This window comes from Mastigoproctus giganteus, chromosome 7 (assembly GCF_048544385.1).
Source record: "Mastigoproctus giganteus isolate SK-2022 chromosome 7, ASM4854438v1, whole genome shotgun sequence".
NCBI classification, from domain to species: domain Eukaryota; kingdom Metazoa; phylum Arthropoda; class Arachnida; order Uropygi; family Thelyphonidae; genus Mastigoproctus; species Mastigoproctus giganteus.
In genome coordinates, this window is record NC_143581.1 from 215,072,987 (window position 1) to 215,098,301 (window position 25,315).

The 25,315-nt window shown below is 35.9% G+C and overlaps 1 protein-coding gene across 1 annotated transcript in view; it reads left to right on the forward strand.

Annotated features, from left to right (window-relative positions):
- LOC150083669 (nuclear receptor coactivator 4-like) overlaps positions 1–24,397 on the forward strand; it is a 43,113-nt gene extending 18,716 nt beyond the window's left edge. The window contains exons 2-7 of the mRNA XM_090378559.1: positions 7,551–7,718; positions 10,334–10,554; positions 11,985–12,183; positions 13,800–13,865; positions 14,621–14,749; positions 23,639–24,397. Coding sequence (XP_090234685.1) covers positions 7,602–7,718; positions 10,334–10,554; positions 11,985–12,183; positions 13,800–13,865; positions 14,621–14,749; positions 23,639–24,397 — 1,491 coding nt within the window. The 5' untranslated portion in view covers positions 7,551–7,601. The remainder of the gene's footprint in view (positions 1–7,550; positions 7,719–10,333; positions 10,555–11,984; positions 12,184–13,799; positions 13,866–14,620; positions 14,750–23,638) is intronic.
- The last annotated feature ends 918 nt before the right edge of the window (positions 24,398–25,315 follow it).

The window sequence follows — 25,315 nt, forward strand, 5'->3', positions numbered from 1 at the left end:
TTCAGAAACTAATTACTCCCATTCTTATTTCATGTGGTCTGCATCCTTTTAGTTGTCCTGATGGCAGAATCCCAATTTAATCCCAATTATTCAATTCATAATTGTCACTACCAATTGAATGTTTTAGTGTAAATTTGACATTCAGTAAACTGCTTTGTTACTCACTTGGTATGCCATTCACATAGTGAAATAGATTACTATGTGAATGTATACATTATTATATTTTAAACAATTATATTTGTGGCAATTGCCTTAAGTCTTATCATGAATACCTAAGTTAATTTAAAAAAAGCAGAAAGTTATTTATACTAACACTTGCTGCTTAATCTGTGTGGTTTAGTGCATGAAATTAAAATTTAAAGGTGATAATTAAAATATTAACAATGCTTTGAGAAAACTGCACTCTATTCACGTCACTAAGTTTTAAATTAGAATTAGCAGAAGCATGTGGTGCAAGAAAGCAAGCTTATATAGCATTACCCAAAAAAAAAAACCCTTCTCATTTCACCCATCCATTCACTCCAAAAGTTTGTTCAGTTCTTCCTTGAATTTATTTAAGCTATCAATTTTCACAATGGCAGATGTAAGTTTCTTCCATCAATCAACTACCTGGTGACTAAAGGCAAATTTCTGCACATCTATTCTACAACTGCCTTTCCTCAATTTGAGTTATGCCCCCTTGGATTCGTAATCTGAACAAGATGAAGAATCCAACAGCATTGAGCCTGCTCAAACCATTCAAGGCTTTATACACCTCGGTTAGATCACCTCACAGGTATCTAGTCTCCAGACACTTCAATTTGTCGAACTTAAGCCTTTCTTGGTAAGTGCACAGCTTTATTCTCCTCACCAGTCTTGTTGCCCTTCTCTGTACTTAGCAACTCTACATCCTTCCTAAAATGAGGCTTCCAGACCTGTATGTAGTACTCAAGGTGTGGCCTGATCAGTGCCTTGTACAAGGGGATAATCACCACCTTATTCCTGCTAGCAAAATTCCTGTATATCATTAAGACCCCATGACCTGCTCTGGTATATGCACTGCTCAGAAAACTTCATATCTGACTGCACAATTACCACAGGTCTTTTTCATTCTCCACTATCCTAAGTGTAGTATCACACAGTTGTTACATTTCTCTAGGGTTACTTCTACCCATGTGCAGTACTTTGCATTTATCAATGTTAAACTTCAGTTGCCACTTCTCAGCCCATCAGCCCAACTTTTCTAGATCCTGTTGCAGTAGCATACTGTCATTAACAACTTCACCAACCTTTGTATCATCTGCAAACTTAGACATTATGCCTGATATATATATACCTTCATCAATATCGTTGATAAATATACAAAACAATCGGCCCAGCACTGAACCCTGGGGAACTTCACTAATAACATTAGTCCACGAAGAGCAGTGTCCATTGATTACCGCTCTCTGTTGCCTCCCACTCAACCCTCCCTTTATCCATCGTAACAACTTGCCCTTAATTCCATACTGCTCCAATTTGTACAGCAGTCTTCCATGTGCAACTATCAAAAGCTTTCCTGTAATCCAAATATATGATATCAAAATTCTTTTTTGCATCCTGTTCCTTGCCACAGCGGTGCCTCCATAGCCAGGTGGGCAGGAGCAGCAGTGCGTAACACATGCTTCTTAATTAGACCGGGGTTCGAGCCCATGCCCACCAAATACGGAGGGTGCGTAAAGGTCAGTGAATGACCACCGCATATCCCCGGAGCAATATGGCCTTAGTTGCTAATGCTCCTAAAAAACCAAATAACAAACAAGCATCCTGTTCCTTTGTGACCATATCATAGTATCCAATCAAATTGGTCAGACAAGACCTCCCTTTAAGAAACTCATGCTGTGTCTTAACTACTACTGCAGTCTTGTCTGGATGATCCTGCAATGCTTCTTTAACCAGTGACTCTATTATAACCCCAGGGGCTCACGTGAGTAATGGCTTGGCACACCCAGGGTCCTGAGCTGGATATCATCATTCTTCTCTTTCTTGGTGATTCCTTTCTACTACTTCTCTCTCTCTCTCTCTCTCTCTCTCTCTCTCTCTCTCTGTAACTCGGGAAATTTTTTTGGCTGGTGCAGCATAAGCGTCAGGCTTCCTTGCACCATATAGCTAATAATAATAATTTTTCCTGGAACAGAAGTTAGTCTAATTACTTGTGTCGCCCTTTGATCCTCCTTTGTGAATTGAGGATACATTTGCATGTCTCCAGTACGTGGGGTCCTCTCCTGATTCCAAGGATACCCTCATAATTATGGCTAAGGATTTGCTTACTTCCTTTGCCTCCTCCTTTAATATAACTGGATAGATCCCATCCACCCCAGGTGCCTTTCTTATATTTAACTTCAATTTCTCCTCCACTTTGCTCCCAGTTATTACAAAATCATTAAGCTCCCTCTTAGTTTAATAAGCTTCTGTCCTCTACTTTCCTACAGAATTCCTCATATGTGAATTTGATAATTGAGAGCTATTAAATGCTCGATAATACCTATATTCTGTTATATTATAAATCAACAGGGATTACCTGTTGATTAGAATAAGTCTATTAGAATAAGTAGCGACCTGGAGCGTGTGGTGTTGGGGGTTTCAGGGACAGGTGGCGGTCATCGTGGAACGGGTGGGTATATGGGATGTGTTAGGGTAACAAAGAATAGGAGTAGGAGCATGTATGCTTGCATGTATACCAATGCTAGAAGTATAGTAAATAAATTTGATGAATTTGAAGTGTTGGTCAAGACATCAAAGGCGGATATTGTTGGGATAGCAGAGACGTGGTGACACACTGATATAAGGAATGCCAAACTGGAATTTGGGGAGTACAATGTGTACAGAAAGGATAGACAGGATAGGAAGGGAGGAGGTGTTATGCTGTTAATTAAGAAAAACATAAAATCAAAAGAAGTGCATCCAGTTGATATAGATGAACAGTGCACTGTTGAGTCAGTTTGGTGTGACATAAGCACTGCGAAAGCAAAAATAAGAGTAGGAGTGTGTTATAGGCCTAATGACTTGAATGAGTACAATGAACAATTGTACAGAGAAATAGTGGGCTAGTAAATCGGAATGTCTTATAATGGGGGATTTCAACTTCCCAGATATTGCTTGGAACTTGTGGGTTGGGCACTCGCACACTAGTCAGACATTTGTGGATTTATTGGATGATTGTTTTCTGCAGCAGCATGTTCTAGAGGCAACCAGAGAAAGTAATACTCTTGATCTGGTTATCAGCAGTGATCACTCATGTATTAGGAATTTGCAGATAAAAGAACCACTAGGTGGCAGTGATCACAGTGTACTGACGTGGGATTTACTTAAAGATTTAATTACCATCAGGGGTAAAGGAAAGGGTTTTTGCTTCCGTAAAGGCGAGTACAGTGGTCTCTGACAGTTTTTAAATTCTGTACAGTGGAATCAACTGATGATGTTACCAACAGTAAATTCTAAGTGGGAAGCATTCAAGGAATTAATCGTGGATGCTACTAAAAGTTTCATACCTATTAAGAAATATTGTTCAAGGTTTAGGCCTAAATGGTTGTCAAATGAACTAATGAGACTCGTAACAGAGAAGAAAAATGCATGGGATGCATACAAATTAACACGTGACAAAGAAGCCTATGATAGCTACAAGTTGAGCAGGCGAAGGCAGATTACGAGAAATCCTTGGCAAAAGATGCTAAGAAAAACAGCAAGGATTTCTTTACTTATATAAACTCTAAAAGGAAGGGGATGAATCTGATTGGTCCACTTGACATCGATGGTTCGACTGTTGATGATCCTGCTCAGATAGCAAACAAACTGAATGAGTATTTTGCATCTACATTCACACGTGAGAAATTATTAAGGTTTGAAAATGGCAGAAGGTTACCAAATTGTAGCAGGATACTTAATGATTTTGTAATAACTGAGAGCAAAGTGGAAGAGAAACTGTTGAAGTTAAACGTTAGAAAAGCATCTGGGGTGGATGGGATCTATCCAGTTATATTAAAGGAGGCGGCAAAGCAACTAAGCAAACCCTTAGCCATAATTATGAGAGCATCCTTGGACTCGGGAGGTTCCCACGGACTGGAGATGTGCAAATGTATCCCCAATTCACAAAGGGGGATCGAAGGGTGAAACGAGTAATTACAGACCAGTTAGTTTAACTTCTGTTCCGGGTAAAATAATGGAGTCGCTGGTTAAAGATGCATTGCGGGATCATCTAGACAAGACTGCAGCAATAATTCAGACACAGCATGGGTTTGTTAAGGGAAAGTCTTGTCTGACAAATTTGATAGGATATTATGATGTGGTTACAAAGGAACTGGATGCAAAAAATAATTTTGATATCATATATTTGGATTTCAGGAAAGCTTTTGACACTGTTGTGCATGGAAGACTATTGTACAAATTGGAGCAGAATGGTATTAAGGGTAAGTTGCTACAATGGATAAAAGGATGGTTAAGTGGGAGAAGACAGAGGGTGGTAATCAATGGGTGCTGCTCTTCTTGGACTAATGTTATTAGTGGAGTCCCACAGGGTTCGGTGTTGGGTCCACTGTTGTTTTGTATATTTATCAATGATATTGATGAAGGTATATCAGGCTTAGTGTCGAAGTTTGCAGATGATACAAAGGTTGGCAGGGTTGTTAATGACAATAATGGCAGTGTGCTACTGCAACAGGATCTAGATAATTTGGGCAGATGGGCTAAGAAGTGGCAACTGAAGTTTAACCTTGACAAATGCAAAGTACTGCATATGGGTAGAAGTAACCCCAGAGAAACATACCAACCGTGTGGTACTACACTTAAGGTGGTAGAAAATGAAAAAGACCTGGGAGTAATTGTGCAGGCAGATATGAAGTTTTCTGAGCAATGCAGACAGGCTGCCAGGGCAGGTCATGGGGTTTTGTGAATGATATATAGGAATTTTGCTAGCAGGGAAAAGGAGGTGATTATCCCTCTGTATAAGGCAATGGTCAGGCCATGCCTTGAGTACTGCGTACAGGTCTGGAGGCCTCATTTTAGGAAGGATGTAGATTTACTTGAGTGTGTACAGAGAAGGGCAACAAGATTGGCGAGGGGAATGAAGGGATCCTCTTATCAAGAGAGGCTTAAGTTCTGCAAATTGCAGTGGCTGGAGACTAGGCACCTGCGCGGTGATTTGATTGAGGTGTATAAGGCCTTGAATGGGTTCAGCACGCTGAATTCTGATGGGATCCTTCCACTTGTTCAGATTACGAACCTAAGGGAGCATAAATTCAAATTAAGAAAAGACAGATGTAGATTAGATGTGTGGAAATTTGCCTTTAGCCAGCGGGTGGTTAACTGCTGGAACAAACTTCCATCTGTCGTTGTGGAAGTTGATAGGTTGAATAAATTTAAGGAGGAACTGGACAGGCATTTATTTGGAGGGAATGGTGTGATTTTTTTTTTTTTTTTTTTTTTTTTTGGCTGATGCTGCATAAGCTCATACATTTGCTTTCTTGCATCACATGCCACTACAACTACTACCTTTATTTTAGATATAGGAAGCTTCTTTTCCAACTCTCCTAGTCCAACTCGCTAATAATTCTTGAGGATGGCGATATCTATTTTGTAAAGCAGGTGGGACATCTTCCCCACTGTCGGAACCAGTGTTCAGACCGTGCGGGCTCAACAATGAGCGCTCATGACTGCTGTCTACAAACACCATACTTCTGGCAGCATGGAACCATTACTTGGATTGCCATAAAATTAATTTTTTTAGGTCTAAACTGTTTAATAAATATGGACCGATTTATTTCTTTCGGTCCTATAGTTGGACTTTAGAGTTAAATTTAGTGGTCTAATAAAATTGGATATGGGGGGGGGGGATTATTCTCTACATTCCTTAAGTCGGACTAGAACTTTTCGGACGTCATGTTCACAAGAACGGAGCAACTCACAATTAATCCGAAACTTTTGTCTTATGTTGTAGTGTTTGTTCTTCACGCATGCGTATAAGTGACCAATCGTCGGACAATAGGAATGGCCTACGGATATTGATTGAAGTTTCATCTCTGTGTGAATGTAGATGCAAAATACTCATTCAGTTTGTCAGCTATCTGAGCAGGATCATCAACAGTCGAACCATCGATGTCAAGAGGACCAAAATGATTCATCCTTCCCCTTCTACAGTTTATATAAGTAAAGAAGTACTTTCTGTTTTTTTTTCTTAGCATCCTTTGCCAAAGATTTCTCATAACGTGCCTTTGCTTGCCTAACCTCCTTTGTGACTTGATTACAGAGTAGCTTATATCTACCATATTCTTCTGTGTCGCCTGATAATTATATGCATCTCATGCATTTTTCTTCTCCACCACAAGCCTCATTAGTTCATCTGACATCCATTTAGGCCTAAACTTTGAACAGTATTTCTTAGTTGGTATGAAAAGCATTTGTGAAAAAGATTTATCAAGTGTTGATGAAATAGGGGAGAGGTGTTTAACATTTTAATTTTAGTTTCCACACATGCTAAATTGCATTAAGAAGTGTGTCAGTATAATACTTTTTTTTTTTTTTTAATAACTATGTTAATTTGGATCTGACACCTAAATCTAAGTGTTGTTTTAATGTTGTTTTTAAATTAGGACTTTTTTTGATTAACATGGCTGGTTGTGTTTTTTTTTTTTTTTTAAAGCCATTTCTTTACAACATCTCCATGATTATGGAAAGTGGAAAAAACATTCTGCCTCTTCCACTATTGATGAAACAGGTTTTTTGGAAAAGAATACTTACAAGAATGGAAGGATGTCTCAAGTCAAATAAAAAGTGCCATCATTTATTGCAGCAAAACATTGTGTGATAGTGATATTGTAGGAAATAAAAACATTGTTAAGAAGTTGTCCCTGTCATGAATTATCCTGTTGAATTCAAAGGGCATTAAAGAGCTTTCTGAAATCATCACTTTTTTTTATTGTGGTGGTACATGAACAGTGTAATTTCAGTATTAATATTTAATGAATGTTGACTGAACAAATGCATGATGAAAGTAATATTTTAATTCCTGCACTGCAAGAATAAAGTAAAAGTTATTTTTGTCCCCACCTAAATCAATAAATTTTTTATCTGTCTGTTTCATTTTCTCTAAAAATGAGTTACATATAAGAAATATACATAAGTAAAACAAAACATTACCCAAAGTATAGTCGTAGTCAGGGGCATTCGTAGGGTATGTGGTGCCCAGGTGCCAAGTGACATCTGGCACCCCATTTAAAATTTTCTTCATATATGTAAGTTTCAGGTGCCCGTTGAACATTGGTGCCCGGGTGCAGTGCACCCCTGCCCCCTTGGGACAGCCCGCCCCTGGTCATAGTAGTCATGATGAAATTAAAAATGTGTTGTTCAGGTTAGTGTGCTGCATTCCCCTATTTATGTTATGTTCTTATGAGAAATTCATGTCTGACACACATTTAAGAATGCATCTATTGTGCTAATTGGGGACTGGGTGCAAATGACGTAAATAAATTACTTTAGTGAAATAAGCTTAAAATTTTGTTTAAGACTAAAAATAACAAAGTAATTTTTTTATATTTTAGGCAAGAGTAACTCCTATTTGTGATTCAGACGAAATATTGATCATACCAACAATGTCTGATAATTTCATACAAAGTGTTGATCATGTTAAAAATATGATTGAAGCTGTTGAATCTTCCATTCAAAAAACATCAGCCTTAAGAGAAAGTTTGCAAGAAAATTCTAAATCGGTAAGTTATAAACTTATTTAAAATAAGTGTTTATGGTTATACAGTTTTATGTTTATATTTGTTTTATATTCTGATACCTCCCAAGGTAGTTTAAATCATCGTAGTTTTTTTTTTTTTTTTTGCAGACTGCGTATTAGTGCCACAGTTAGCAGTGGGCTGCACATTTTTTTATCGCAGTGTATGGACTTGTTCTTGAAATGTACACACTTGGACCACATCCCAAAACTACAGACAGTTCTTGAAAATAATTATAATCATGGAAGAATATATAAATTACATGCTTACACAATTTCACATAATGTTTAATTTTTGAGTTAAATAATGCAAAGGCTATTCAAATAGTGAAAACATTTATTTTCAGTATTGTGTCATTGCATTTTCATGTGATTAAAATGAATTTCAGGTGTGCGTGCGTGCGTGCGCGCGCGCTTGTCTGTACTGATCTAAGTGATATCATCAGACTTACTTTTTAGCATTTGTTCTATTCTGAAAGCACAGTCTGTGATAAGAAGCCTGCTGTAATGAGCATTAACATACCATAAATTTAATAACATTTAAATATAAGAAAATTCTGTGGTAATAATGAGTGAACTATACATGACTATGTGAATTTTTTTTTTTTTTTTTTGGGATAAAGAATGTGTTGAACTACTGATAATGTAATTTTTGTAAATTCTCAGCTGTCATTTTCTATAAAGATAAATGAACAACATGAAATAATTTAGGTTTTATATATAATGCCAGGGATGCCTTATCTATTATTTGTGCTATAGCACTGTTCTTGCAGTTTGGAGTCCTGTGCTCTAATTATGCTATCTCCCCCCCACTTCCTCCCCATCCTGTATAAACATATGCATACAAATATACAGGATGGTTGACATGTTAGTTTATAGTGATGAGATGCAGTTTACCTAGAAGTTAATTTAAATGTTATAAATAGCACCATGCCAATTTAATATTAATAAAGTAACATGGACATGAAATAAACTTCAATTAAATTGTACAAGTTATTTCTCAGTAAACTGACATATGGCCAACCTTTTGTGTGCATGCACTCATGCTGCATGTGTGTATACTTGAACTATTAGCACACAGATTTTAACATTCTTAAGACAATAAAGACTTAACTTTCTGGCCATATGTGTCTTTAATGCGTCTTTAATGCTTGAAACTTGTTAATACTACATGACTTGCAATAATTCTGTATGGGTCATCTACAAAGGTGATCTTTATATTAATGCAACTTTATCAGTGAATGCATGGTTAATTTTTTTCTCAATTTCTTGTTCTTTGTGCAGTTTTTATGTATTCTTAACCATTAAATTTTCCCTAATAACAATACACTATGATAAGTCATTTTTGGATTTTCCTAACTGTCCTTTACTAGACTAATATGTATCTGAAAGACCACATACGTGTATTTACTTACACACACACACACACACACACACACACACACACACACACACACACACACACACACAAGAAAAAAGCAACAGTGGTTTTTCACCATAAACCTGTGAAGCTGCACCTTCCTGTATAACTGGGGGGAGGAAACTGATTGCCAAACTAGCTGGTAAGGTGAAGCTCTTCACATTGTTGCAGTAGGAATTGAGTGTGCTTATACTGTCTGGTGTGCTGTACAACTGTAAATGATTTCTATTACTTGTCTCTCCTAAATAGTGAATAATGTGAAGAAGAGATTATGGTGTTTAATGATTGCCATATTTCACAGGATTTAGTAGCTTTCTGGTCACTGTCACCTCCGGATTTTTATCTAGAGCCAGCGCAAGGGTTTCATGTGTCCTAGGCGAGACTTAAAATTTGCGCTTCGGTTTTATTCTGCACCATCCATCCACCTATCTATCCGTCACCCTGCCTACTAACAAGCTTACCTATTCCCATCCATTTATGTCTATCCATTGTGTGTCTACACAAATACTCCACCACATTCTGAGGGCTTATTAAATTAATATATTCATTTTTAATTGTTTTGTTTTTGTATTACAACCTGGGTTTCATTTTAATTTGATAACCCCGTAATACAAATGCAAATTGTGCATCACTAGGTGACAAAGTTTCTTCCACAATTCACAACTATATACCTCTGCAACTACACAGCATTTCATGACAATCCATTCTTTGAGAGTAGAGCTGTTACATGTGCATGTTTGATCATGCTGAAGTTAACAGGTGCTTATTATACATTTGAAGTCATACCTAAAAATGGTACTTGTTAAAAAACACAAAGCTACTAGGCTAAAAATAATATATAGAAAAATTTGGTTACTAAATTTGGATATGTAATGAAAAAAAAAAAAGTTATTCACTGTCACTATTTATTCTTTGACATTAGTGTAAGTGGGGTTAAGAGTAGAATTGGAGAAAAAAGAAAATTAACATACTGAGATATGCTTTTTTTTTTTACTTTGGTGGTTTCATTTTAAAATGTTAATTTCAGTTTTTTCTTGTAAATTGTTTTTAATCTTTTTATTGCATTTTATCCAGTTTTTAATTTTTAATCATGATAGAATAGTTCTATTTTCAGATTGTTTAAGTGTCATATGATAATCAGTATAATTGTACATTATATATTTATAACATTTTATTTGTAGGTTAAATCAGCCATACATGAATGGATTGGTGTACAGCTAAATATGATACGCAAGAGGGAGCTTCTCCTTTATCGGCAAGTTGATGCTCTTTTGGTGTACCAGAATTCCCTTCTGCAAGGTCATCTAATGAAACTATACCAAGCACTTGGGAGTTTACGTACTGCTAAGTTATGGCTTGAAAAAGGAGAATCTGTTCATATTGATCTGGAGCCTTATAATGAGTGAGTAAATATGGTCCACACTTGCTGTATAGAATTTTCCTTACATATTTTGCATAAATAATTTTTATTCTTAAACCAAGATTAATTTTTTTTTTTGATAATAGATTTGTTAAATGAAAGCTTCCTGATAAACATGCTCAGTGGCAAGTGGCTTCACCATTCATCACGTGTGTGGAAAAGGTCTGCAGTTTGATTTTCCATCACAGCAGAGGGTTTTTTTAATACACTTGGGACTATAGTTAGCTAGCCTTGATGGAGATATAGGGGTTTTCTTTTGAAACTGACTTTTCCTCTTAATATGTAGAGCATATACAATGTACTGACACTTCATTCCCTGGTTATCTTGATGATAATCTCAACCTAACCCAACCCTGATAATCAGACTACAGAGTTCCTAACTAAATGTATAAGGAGCTTTTAACAAAGGGGAGAAAATTTATTTTGTGCAACAGAATTTTATTAAAGACATCTTACAAAGCTATTTGAATGCAATAGCAGTGATTTATTAATTTTCCAGACTATAAGGGGTCACATTTTTTTCCTTAATGTACTCTAAAATTCCTCTGCATCTTATGTTCCAATGATGTATTAATTACATGTAGTGATATCTTTAATGTGACCAGAAATAGTGTGGTCATCTAGGTGGCCTTCTAAAATGTGACCATTTCAGATCACACATAACAGAGCAACAAAAACAATGGTTGTTGAATTAAACATTTAAACATGGAATTAGCTGTAATTCCAGGAGGCTAACTGCAGCCATTCAAATGACTTGATACCAACAAGACGAATGAAGTGACCAACCATTTTGTATGTGCGTGCGTGAGCGGAAATAATTATTGAGTTAGTGAAACATGACAGTTTGACATTTTCAAGAAAAGTGGAATGAGCAGCATCTTTAATTTCTTTGTCTTGAAGAAAGTGAAAGTTCAGTCCATAACATTGGTAATGATGAGTGTTACAGTAGCAATTATGACAAATAAAAGCTTTGTTTTACACTTTATTTAATAAGCATTTTTGAATTTGTTTCAAATATATGTAGTAAAATATTTTTTCCAAAAATTTGCCTTCTAAAACATGAGTACATCTTATAGTAGTAGTGGCATGTGATGCAAGAAAGCAAGTGTATGAGCTTATGCAGCATCAGCCAAAAAAAAAAAAAAAAAAATCACACCATTCCCTCCAAATGCCTGTCCAGTTCCTCCTTAAATTTATTCAACCTATCAACTTCCACAACGACAGATGGAAGTTTATGGTCTGGAAAATCCAGTAATCAGCCATGCTCTTATAAATGTTTTGATTTGACCAGTCAGTTTCATTACTGTATTTCATAGCATTGAGAAACTGCAGATGTTTTTGCATTTAGATTTTTTTTTTTTTTTTTTTGTTAATGTTTTGTATTAATTGTAATAGAAAATTTACTATTTCAGATTTCTGAAACAAGTGTCTGTGCAGCAGCTTAATTTCCATCCTGAAAACAGTGAAACGCTTCAGTCAACTATTAAAAAGTTTGGTAGAATTGAAACAGCTGGTGGTACGCTGGGAATGTTTACTTTACCAGAAGAGGAAGACTATGGTGATGGCGACCACCATGTTTTATACAAGACTTTACAAGATGATGAAGCTAAAGTAAGAAATTTTAAAATGCTATCATATGTTTATTTCATGTGAACGAGTTTGTTACTTCTTTATTAAACTTTGATGATTTTTATAACACTGATTTCAGAATTTCCTTGGAATTTTTTTACCACACAGTTTATAAGAAAAATGTATTCCTCTGGAAGTCCTGAATGTTATACTCTTGTTTTAAAAATTTCATATTAATATCATTTATCACAGCACTTTTCAACCAGTTTCAGGCTTACAGAGGCACCTCCATAGCCAGGTGGGAAGGAGCAGCAGTGCATAGCACATGCTTCTTGATTAGACCGGGGTTTGAGCCCATCACCACCAAATATGGAGGATGTGGAAAGGTCAGGGAATGACCACAGCATATTCCCAGAGCAATATGGCCTTAGTTGCTAATGCTCCTAAAATCCAAATAACAACAACAGGCTTACAGAACCTAAATATATTCAAAAATAGTGTGATGTATTTTTTATTTATTTATTTTTTGGTGCTTTATTATGTTTTACATGTTAACAGTTCTTACAGTTTATGGAAGTTTTCATGTTTAAAATCTGAGAAAGAAATAGTACTTTTCTCAAAAAAAAAAAAAAGCAAGTAGCCTTTTCTGGGTTGAATTTGTTTGTGTGGATGAGGGGTACTAAAAAAAAAAAATCAGTAAGCACCTTATAATAAAAAATTAAACCTGAATATTGATAAATATTTCAACATGAGTAGATTTTGTTTCATTACTTAGTTTATTATTATATTCTATGTGGCTATTAGATAAGTTATAGAATATCTTAAATACCACTGTGATTGGACTAAGTTCAATAGCAAAAGCTTAATTATACGGTTCTCACCTTAGATGATCTGCAGTGGTTACTTGAGGAGGGTTGGAAGAATAATTTTGGAGTTTAAATAATTGAGTTTACATGGGTTAATTACTAAGGATATGGGATTAAATTAAAAAAATAAAAATTAAAATATGTGCAAGGAAGTAAAGTGCATGACTCCGTCCTTGGTTGTCATTGAAGAATTAATTGAATTAAGAACTCTAAAATATGTGGAAACCGGTGGGCCAAAAGTCATAACTTTCATTTTTTAACGTCATCAGTTGGCAATATTAAGCAAGGAGAGAACGCGTATTGTATTTAAAAGAATTTCTATGTTCCCGTGATGCTCTTTGCAACATGTGGGAATCTTAGGTGTGTGAGATTCCAGACCGGGGAAAGGTTGGAGGGTAGTTTCGCATTTATGATGTTTAATTTAGAGTGACGGCGGAACCATTCTATAACAAGGGCTTCATATTGAAGAATTTTGTAACTAGTTTTTAATTTTATTATTATTCTTCCCCAAAATTATTCTTCCAACCCTCCTCAAGTAACCACTGCAGATCATCTAAGGTGAGTACCGTATAATTAAGCTTTTGTTATTGAACTTAGTAATTCTCGGGTCAGGGAATGACCACCACATATCCCGGAGCAATATGGCATTAGTTGCTAATGCTCCTAAAAACCAAATAACAAACAAACTTAGTAATTCTATGTGACTCTAATGTAATGATTAATATGACATGAGGAAAAAATTAAATTGTTTTTTATTTATAAATTTGATAAATTTTTTGCTTATAATTTTAGATAAAAGTAAACTTTCCACCACTTTCACAAAGAATGGAGGACTGGCTTATAGGAAAGGGATCACAGGTATGTTTAATCAAATTATAAATCTCATAATTATCCTTTTTATTTAATATATTTTCTTGGCTACAATTTGGGTAATATAAAATACTCTGTTGTTTAATGCAAATTAATACCTTGTTTATTCCTTCAGCTACATGAAGTTACCCTTTTTGTACTGAAACATGACTAATTCTCCGAAATTTGTTACTTTTTTTTTTTTTTTAATTTCAATTAAACTTGTTGATGCTGCAATGAATAAAATCCATATCTTCTATTGAAAAATTGGCAAGTATTAATTATAGCCATTCAAATGAAACAGACTTGGAATAAACAGTTCAGAAATGCTTGGCATAGAACTGGTGGCAAGACCAGCATGTGACTGTGTCCAACTTTTTGTCTAAGTGAAAGAGGTGACTTTTGAATGTCTTTGTGCAACCATAGAAGGATGTTATCACAAATATGTGGCCTGTGAGGATAGTAATGTTATAAGTTTGGAAAGTTATGGTTTCAAAATGTGAGACATTTGTTCTTCTGTGAAATATAAGACAGCATATGTCAGAAAAATTTAAAATATGAAGTCTAATGGCCAGAGTCTGTATGTTTCTTCCCCCTGTGACTAGTTTACACTTAGTAATTTAAGATGATAACTATGTATTTTTTCCCATTATCCTGCAAATAAATGAGCATGCAATATATATTAATGAAAATAAGTTATATTAATAGTATTTATTGCAAAATAATAAAGCTTAACGAAGTTATATAATTACTTTTCTTAACAGATTAATAAAACAGCTTGTGCTTCATCTGCACTGGATTTTGAATTATTAGAAACTCCAGCATCATCATCAGCTTCAGAATCCATTGAAGTGATATCTAATGATGAAAATAATACTGAACTAGTATATGTGGTGAGTAGTTTAGTTATTCCAGGTAAATTTTGGTACCTAAATTGATTACATTTCAATGTAAAGGTTTCTGCTTTATATTAGTTATGATTTTGAGTGGGAGAAAAAATGATGTTGGAAATAAGTTCTCTCATCTAGATTTCGTTGGAACTGGTGGAAAACTGCTAAATTTTTATGCTACATAAATGACATTGGCTGACAGACATGTGAGAACAACCAAAAGAAAAGTGTTCTGCCACTGCCTTTTTTGATGCTCTGTGGATTGTAATATTTATAGTTGTTTGTCAAATCATAATGGGGAAGTTTAATTTTCAGAATTGTATTCCTGTTAAAGAACATATCTTTCGAAATATTTATTAAAATACTTGAGATATTCAATTTTTTGTGTTTGTTATTTAAATTTTGGTCTTCATTACAGCAGTATTTGTTGCCCAAACTTTTTAGTTTCATGTATATTCTGGTTTTATGTTTAATTATAGGTTTGTTCCCTTACAACAGTTTTTTTTTTTTTTTTAATATGCACTCAGAAAGAAAATTTTAACACTGCCTTACTATTGTATGCATAAGACCTCTGTATACAATAGCCTCCAGAACAGTAACAATTTTGTGTAACATAGGCTCCACATTGAGGTAGTGTTTCTTCAGTATGTTCAGCTATGCATTCTGACTGCCATTTATTCCCTCAAATTCAAGGATGGATGTCATTGGTCTTATTTGTGTCATGCCTTTAAAGTATGGCAAGTCAGTGCCCTTGCCATACTTTAAAGAAAAGCAGGAAGAGGGCACTTTTTTATATTTATCAGATATTTGCAATATCTGATACCATAGCCTAGTTCAGATGGTGTCATATTCTTTATGCATTAGGATAGCTAGCACCACAGTTGTGCTGAAATATTATTTAGGCCAGCCTAATCCATCTGGATAGTTTTTGTTGCCCTTAAGTAATTCACTGTGTATTGTTAACATGCCCAAGTTTATCAAATGTTTTGTGCTGACTATTCATCTTCTCAGCTGTAAACAATGCCAAGTTATAGCAAATACACTGTGACTGGCCTTTCAAGTAGCCCATCCTCTTGAATCAAGTTTAAGTAGTTTTTAACGCTGCATTTTTTTCCTCCCAAAAATACGGTACATTTTGTGGATTTTGAGTTGAATCCAAATTTGAAGTCAGATATCGCCTAGCACCCACATATTTAGACAGGAATGGAGGTTACACTTACTGAAATTTTAAAGGAATTTTAATAAGTATTATAATAAACAGTATAAAAATTTAGTCAGTATTTTTTCATTTGCTCTTTCTTTTTTTTAATGATCAGAAGCTTCTCTGCAGTAATAGTCTGCCAGCATACTTGGCTTCCAGCTCCTTGGTTTCTCCATGGTAGCATTATCTCAGTGAAAACATTCACTGTGTGTATTGCTAACATGTCCAAGGTTATCTCAAAACAAGTCTAAATAGGAATGGAGGAAGTGTGTATATATAGACACATTGCAATCAAGATTTTTCCAGACTTGTAATAAATTCTCAATCAAAATTAAGGTTGTCTGCTCTGTTGTTTCTTAAAAAGTGTTCATTAACTTTCTTGAAGATTTCCAGGCTTCCTGTTCCATTTAACACTCTGAATGTTCATATTTCGATAATTCTCTGATATGTAGACCAAAGAATACACCTGATGTATTGCAACTTTAGTTTTAAGTATTGAAAAGGAAGACCTCCATTTTTGTCCATAGCTTTTATGAAATTCTTCATTAGATGTAACTTTATGTGATGTGGTGGTAAAAATGTTTGTTCAATCAACTATCATTACTATCCTCACACGCCACATATTTGTGATAACATCCTTCTAGAGATGACATTTTCCTTTCCAGGTACAAGATTCATGTGTGGTGGCCGAATGTTGGTTTTGTAATGAATGGTTTTATCTCCCCCCCCCCCAGCATTATTTTGTATAGCCAGATTATAGATCCATAAAAGGATCCCAATAATTTTGAAATCTCTGCAGGTGCGCCACCCATATTGTACTCTTCTTAAGCAAAGTTCCATGTTCTCTTAGGATTTTGTATGAAAGCACGATTGATTGGTATAGATGGCTGTACATTTCCATTTTGGAGTAGCACAGCTTTTAGACTTAATTCTGAAGAAGCAATAAAAAGCTTCCATTCTTCTGGTTTATATTCTTTTCCAATGGCATCAAGACCATTACAGTAGTAAAGTGAATCTTCCATAACAAAATATGAAGAAAGCTCTTTTTGTTTACAAAATACAGATAATTCTTCTTTCTGCAGTAAATTTCATTCCTTCAGCCTAGATCCCAAAGACTCTGGCCATTCTTTAGATAGACAATAAATCATGCACAAGATTGTTTAATACACTTTTAGTTATGAAGTGAGGTGTGTGTCTAGGCATTGACACTTGACTGTATCCATTGGTTTATGTTTTCCTTCTTCTAATGACTAGGGTTCTGGAGGAACAGACAGTTCATCAGTTGTCTAATGGCTGTTGTAATATTCAGATACTCAATTTTTTTTTTTTTCTGTTTCTTTTTCCATCCTTCAGTTTGAGTTATGCAAAAGTAGCAGTCTTCTACATATTAATGGTTGGCTTCCTCCACACCATGGAAACAGCATATGAGAGTACATTTATTTATTATGTGAGGAACCCACTTCTTGCAGCCAAAATAATTCATATATTTTCTTTAATAGGAGGGTTACACAATTAAATCTCACTGTCTGTGAGATTTAATTGTGTAATCACCACATGCATAAGAACTGTTTGGCGAATTAAACAATTAAATTTCACAGACAGACAAACACCAAAAAGTATAAAAAAAAAACACCGATTTATTGATAAGTAACAGCATTAACTCACACTTAATTCCAACTGATTGACCTGTTCGAGAGGATTGCTTTATATATCTAGAAACTGGTCACTGCAGAAAGATAAAACTCCTGATTCCAGAATTTTTCAGTCAGTCATCCAACTAATGTGAACAGATAGACCAAAATCTAGATGTATAAAAACTAAAATATGAAATATCTTGTAAACTATGAAGGTATTAGGGAAAAAAAAATTTTCATTGTTGCATAATCAACAAATCACTAATCTTGTTCACAAATAGCAGTAACCAATAAGTTTACTGCACTCTAACCCCATTTGGTTGGAGTGCAGTAAACTTTTGAGTGTGAAATGAAATATGTAATCTTGTGACATGTTGATTGGGTGAATAAGAACAAATTTTGCAGATTTTCAGATGGTTTGAATTCATCCACTTTTCAAAAAAAAAAAACAAAACAAAAAAAAAAAAAACTGGAAAATGGGTGGTGTCTGATAATGGATTACCACATTTTGGAGGTTCATCTGTGGTGTGGGGAATTCATAATATCCTAACGTTAGAAGCTGTTATGTCAGTGTATTTAATTATTATTTTTTTTTAATTGTTACTAGTTATAGCAAAACGTAGTAACAATTTCATTGTTTGAAGATTTTCTTTGTAGTTTTTTGCAGTTTTATTTTTGTCACATTTTAGATTGCATGATGCATATAAATAGACTATAATCTGTATTTTTTATAATGCATAATATATAATCAATGGAAGAGAACTGCAGTGAAATTATTGGAGAGTAGGCTTTTTGGCTGTTGTTTCTCATAAGAAACAACAGCCAAAAAAAGTTTAAGTTGATGCATGGGATACTGGTCAAATACACTTCAAGTGTTTTTAGCAAATGGATAGATTTGTTTACTAGCTGACTATTCCTTGAATGGTCTTTGAAAGGTACTGAAAATCTTTGCATGATCAGCAACTTCAGGAGAAGATGGAATTCATTTTGAACAGGGATGTTATTAAATATGATTAAAAAGAAACTATGGTTTTATGACCATCAAATATTTAAAAACATTTCAAAATATATTGCAATATAATGTTTGTTTAATTGTAAAATGGAATCTGGCCACTTTATTAGGACTTGGATTTTGGACTATGTAAAACAGTATGCAAAATTGTGTAAATCAAAAAGGTTACATGGTATGTGATGTGTATGTGAGAAATTAATATAAAGCCATGGACCTAGCTAGCGCTGAAATCATCAGTTTGCCAGCAATAGGGAATGGATAGGATCTCACAAGCTTCCTAAGAGGTATTATAGTAATAGAAGCATGTGATGCAAGAAAGCAAGCATATGAGCTTATATAGCATTAGCATTAGTAGAGGTATATGATGCAAGAAAGCAAGCTTATTCAGCATCAGCCAAAAAAAAAAAAAAAAAAACCCCACTCCCATTTCATCCCTCTGTTCGTTCGAAATACCTGTCCAGTTGAGCTTTAAATTTGTTCAGGCTATCAACTTCAACAACAAGTGATGGAAGTCGGTTCCACCAACCAACCACCCGCTGGCCAAAGGCAAATTTCCGCACATCTATCCGACATCCGTCCTTCCTCAATTTGAATTTATGCCCTCTGAGGTGATTATTCTGAGCAAGATGAAGAATCCCATTGGCATTGAGCATGCTCAAACCATTCAAAGCCTCTATCAGATCACCTCGCCGGTGCCTAGTCTCCAGACTCTGTAATTTGCAAAACTTAAGCCTTTCTTCGTAAGAGCAACCCTTTGTTCCATTCACTAATCTTGTTGCCCTTCTCTGTACCCGTTCCAGCAGTTCTACATCCTTCTTGAAATGAGGCCTCCAGACCTGTATACAGTACTCAAGATGTGGCCTAACCATTGCCTTATACAAGGGAATAATCACCTCCTTATCCCTGCTAGAAAAATTCCTGTATATCATTGACAAGACACCATGAGCTACTCTTGCAGCTTGTCTACACTGCTCAGAGAACTTCATATCTGCCTGCACAATTACCCCCAGGTCCTTTTCATTCTCCACCACTGTCAGTGTAGTACCGCAGAGTTGATATGTTGCTCTGGGGTTACTGTTTCCCATATGTAGTACTTTACATTTTTCAATGTTAAACTTCATTTGCCACCTCTCAGCCCATCTGTTCAACCTTTCCAGATCCTGTTGCAGCAGCATAGCGTCAGTAGTGTCCTTAACGACCCTGCCAACCTTTGTATCATCTGCAAACTTGGACATTAAACTTGATATCCCATCATCAATATCATTCATAAACACCGAAAACAACAACGGACCCAACACTGAATCTTGAGGAACTCCACTAATAACATTAGTCCACGTTGAGCAGTATCCATTGATTACCACTCTCTGTCTTCTGCCACTCAACCATCCCCTTATCCATAGCAGCAATTTGCCTCCAATGCCACACTGCTCCAATTTGTGCAGCAGTCTTCCATGTGCAACAGTATCAAAAGCCTTTCTAAGATCCAAATATATAATATCAAAGTTATTCCCTGCATCCAGTTCTTTTGTGACTACATCATAGTATCCAATCAAATTGGTCAAGCAAGACCTGCCCTTAACAAAACCATGCTGCGTCTGAGCTATAACTGAATTCTTGTCTAGATGATCCTGCAGTGCTTCTTTAACCAGTGCCTCCATTAATTTACCTGGAACAGAAGTTAAACTAACAGGTCTATAATTACTTGTGTCAGCCTTTGATCCTCCTTTGTGAATTGGGGTTACATTTGCACATCTCCAGTCTATGGGTACCTCCCCTGAGTCCAAAGAAGCTCTCATAATTATGGCTAGGGGTTTGCATACTTCCTTTGCTGCCTCCTTTAATATAACTGGATAGATCCCATCCACCCCAGGTGCCTTTTTTATGTTTATCCTCAACAATCTCTCCTCCACTTTCCTCTCAGTTATTACAAAATCATCCAGCTCACTGCCAATGTTTACTTTACGTACATCATTCTCCTTCCTGAATAACTCCTCATGCGTGAATGTAGATGCAAAATACTCGTTTAGATTGTTAGCCACCTGAGCAGGATCCTCAACTGTTGAACCATCAATATCCAGTGGACCAATCTGATTCATTCCTTTCCTTCTCGAGTGGCCGACCGGGCTAGCCGAGTGGGTAAAGTACTACCTGCCCGGCAACCCAAAGGTCGCGGGTTCGATTCCCGCTTCGGGCTTGGATCAAAGTACTGCAAAAACCTTGGGAGGTGCAATATGGCCACAGAAGCCGATGCGCCAACAACTACCAAATCAAAAAAAAAAAAAAAAAATCCTTCTCGAGTTCAAATATGTAAAGAACTCTTTTCTGTTTTTCTTTGCATCCTTTGCCAAGGAATTTTCGTAGTCTGCCTTTGCCTGCCTAATCTCCTTTGTGACTTGGTTACAGACCAACTTATATCTATCATAGGCTTCCATGTCACCCATTAATTTGTATGTATCCCATGCATTTTTCTTCTCTGCCACATGTCTCATTAATTCATCTGACAACCATTTAGGCCTAAACCTTGAACAATATTTCTTAGTTGGTATGTAAAGCCTGGTAGCCTCCAAGATTAGTTCCTTGAATGCTTCCCATTTTGAGTTTGCTGTTGTAACATCATCAGTTGGTCCCACTGTATCGAATTTAAATACTGTCTCAGATCATCATAGTCGCCTTTACGAAAACAAAAACCCTTCCCTTTACCTCTGATGGTAGTTACCTCCTTGAGTAAATCCCACTTCAACACACTGTGATCACTGCCACCTAGTGGTTCATTTATCTGCAGATTCTTAATGCATGAAGAATCACTACTGATAATCAGATCAAGAGTATTGCTCCCTCTTGTTGCCTCACGAACATGCTGATGTAGAAAACAATCATCCAATAAATCCACAAAAGCCTTGCTAGTGTGCGAGTGACCAACCCACAAATTCCAGTCAATATCTGGGAAATTAAAATCCCCCATTATAAGACTCTCTGATTTACTGGCCCACTCTATTTCCCTGTACAATATCTTATTATACTCATCAGAGTCATTAGGCCTATAGCACACTCCTACTCTCAATTTTGATTTCCCTATGCTTATGTCACACCAAACTGACTCGACACTGCCCTGTCCATCGATGTCGACTGGCTTCACTTCCTTGGACTTTGTGTTTCTTAATTAATAGCATAACCCCTCCTCCCCTCCTGTCCTGTCTATCCTTTCTATACACATTGTATTCCCCAAATTCCAGTTCCGCATTACTTATATCTGTGTGACACCACATCTCTGATATCCCAACAATATAGCATCAGCCAAAAAAAAATTTTTTTTCACATAACCATTCCCTCTAAATATTTGTCCAGTTCCTCCTTGAATTTATTTAAGCTATCAACTTCCACAACGACAGATGGAAGTTTGTTCCAGCAATTAAGCACCCGCTGGCTAAAGGCAAATTTGAGCACATCTATTCTACAACTGTCTTTCCTCAATTTGAATTTATGCCCCCTTAGGTTCGTAATCTGAGCAAGTGGAAGAATCCCATCAGAATTCAGCACGCTCAACCCATTCAAGGCCTTATACACCTCAATCAGATCATCTCGCAGGTGCCTAGTCTCCAGCTGCTGCAATTTGCAGAATTAAGCCTCTCTTGGTAAGAGGATCCTTCATTCCCCCTCACCAATCTTGTTGCCCTTCTCTGTACACGCTCAAGCAAATCTACATCCAGACCTGTACACAGTACTCAAGGCATGGCCTAAACCATTGCCTTATACAAAGGGATAGTCACCTCCTTTTCCCTGCTAGCAAAATTCCTGTATATCATTGACAAAATGCCATGACCTGCTCTTGCAGCCTGTGTGCAAGAGCAGGGGTCATCGTGTGTGTGTGTGTGTGTGTGTGTGTGTGTGTGTGTGTGTGTGTGTGTGTGTGTGTGTGTGTGTGTGTGGTGGCTGTACTTTGGTTAGTACTCAAACTAGCATCAGAGTATTTAATGAATGGAAAAATGCCTGGAATGCATCCATGATCAGACTCAACTGCAGTCAAAAATGCAAGAGAGACAGCAGGATTCTCAATGTCTGGAGGAACAGATTATTGGGTGTAGTTATCTCTGCTTTTAATGTGGGAAGATTTTGATCCTTATTTGCAACAGTGAAAAATCCTACAAAGAATGTACTATGGGATTGACCCATCATGAAAGTTGCTGGCCTTGGACACCAACTGGAAAATGTGGATGAAGGGAAACTGGAGGCAAGTCCTGTTCCATTGAGTGTACTTGTAGAGGAAACTACATGAGAAATTGAAATTATGCTGTTGTGTGCCAACAGTACAGGCTGCTTGGAGAGATGTAATTGTGTGGGATATGTACTTGTGTCATATCCTTTGTTACTTAATCTCACTGGATGGTACCATGATCACCAGAGCATATCTGAACGACGTTACAGTTCAGGTACACTCAGCAATGTTGTATGTTTACACCTCTGGATAAGGGATATTTTCAAGATTACAGCCATCCACCTCACCAAATGTGCGGTGAGGCATGGTTTTGAGAAAGCATGGACTTCAAGCACCTGCCCTGGCCAGCTCAATCCCCAGATCTCCGTCTAGTAAAGAATCTATGAGATGAACTGGAAAACTGGAAAGGCATGTTCTTTGACACAATTCTCTCCCTATGCCACTCCAAGAGCTGAAGACAGTTTGTTACACTAATGAGCCAAGACTCCATTAGTTATAGTGGCGTCTCCGTAGCCAGATGGGAAGGAGCAGCAGTGCGTAGCACACGCTTCTTTATTAGACCGGGATTCGAGCCTGTCACCACCAAATACGGAGGATGTGGAAAGGTCAGGGAATGACCACCGCATATCTCGGTGCAATATGGCCTTATTTGCTAATGCTCCTAAAAACCAAATAACAACAACATTAGTCCTAAAAAAGTGGCCAGATAATGTTTATTTACAAAGCTGGCTGCACTTAATTTTAATATAAGTTGCATAATTATAGTAAAAAATGCTTATGAATTATTTTGCTTGTATTCTTTCCTTAACAAGATTATTTTTTAATTCTACAGGAAAAGGAACCAGGCTGTTCAAACTGTTATTGCTCCTCCCCAATGGAGATTGAAAACTTAGATAACTTAACTTGTCTTCCTGGTTCTCTCTCTGGCCAGAAGTCTTTTTCGTCCTCTGATATTTTTACAACAGAAAACCATACTTCTGTCCCCTCTGATTTTGTTCTTGTTCCTCCAGTTAGTTTGGTGTGTAAAGCAAATGAAAAGTGCAAAAATTCTTCAGAATGTGTGTGTGAAGAAAATTGTGTTGTAACCAGTCTGAAGGATCAGCTCAATAAATTAAAAACTACAGACAGTCAGGGTCAGCAAAAACAACACGAAATAAATAATACAATTAATATGGCAATTCAGAATAATTCTTTTCTACAGAAGTCAGAGGATGGTATACAACACTGGCTTGCCCACAAGAAATTGCAGCCAACTAGTAATATTCCTTCCATGGAGTCTGAAATTTTGTCAAAATCACGTGGAGATACTTTCAAGGCTCTTATAAATGAAGCTTCCAAAAACTCTAGGATTATTTTACCTGAGCATTTATCTAAGATGGATAATGATATGTGGCTATTAAGAAACAACATAAAGCAAGAAAGTTTTGAAATAAGGAAGCGTACAAAGCCAACAAATGAATGGTTAGCTTTTAAGGAGGAAATTCCTTTGTCCCCAATTTCTGAAAATGGCTATAGTGAGATTATAAAACAAATGTTTGCCCCATATTTTCAGTGTTTAGATAATAATAAGTGGTTATACCAAAAATCTTGAAGTGCATATTCCAGTAGAGTTATCTTGGAAAAAAGACTTAAGATTTAAAATGCCTTAAAGATAAATATAAGGAATTCTGGAAAACCCAAAAAAACCATTTTTTAGTAAAAGGGAAGAAAGTGTGCTTCTTCTATTCCCCCCCACTTTTTTTAAATGAAGATAATTATGTAAATGTTTTCTGTTAAGTCATGGAAAATAATTTTAATAATTGTATATAATATGAATATCTTCATATTAATTATTCAGTTAACTCATTTAAACATACTTGATTTAAGATAATTGCACTTTTCTGCTTTTTTTTTTTTTTGTATTTTATGGAGACCCACATTGTTATTATTCCCTGTTGCCAAGACAAGGAATGTCCTTACTAAGTCTGCTGTGTGTATAGTATTAATCTATTGCCATTCGGACATACTATGTTGTATTAGAAATATATGAAAGAGTATTTTAAACATTTTAACCTCCATTGTTGGCTGTGGAACTGAAATGTTGTGGTATTTTATTTTATTATTTTAAGCATTATGGCAGAGAATGAGCAAAAGGGTACAAATTAGCTGTTAAGAAACTTTCTTGCCTTTTTTTTTTTTTTTTTTTTCCTTTTGTGGCAAATTCTTGTGTCCATAATCAGTTCATATGTGGACTGCTACAAAATTTGTGCTAATCATCAGTATTATAGTAAATTCCATATGCACAGAAAATAAGATATGGGAAAAATAAGAAAATGTAAAATTTATTTAATGTGATTGTTTTTATGTTGCTGTCAATCATTTTATGAGAAATAAATTTTATTGCCACTACTGTCTTCATCTAGCAAGTCTTATTATTCAAAGTAAAGTAACTGCATTCAAATAATAGAGCTGTCTTTTCAGCTTGCAGTTTTAGGACAGGATGGTTTTATATTTTTCTTCAGATTGAACA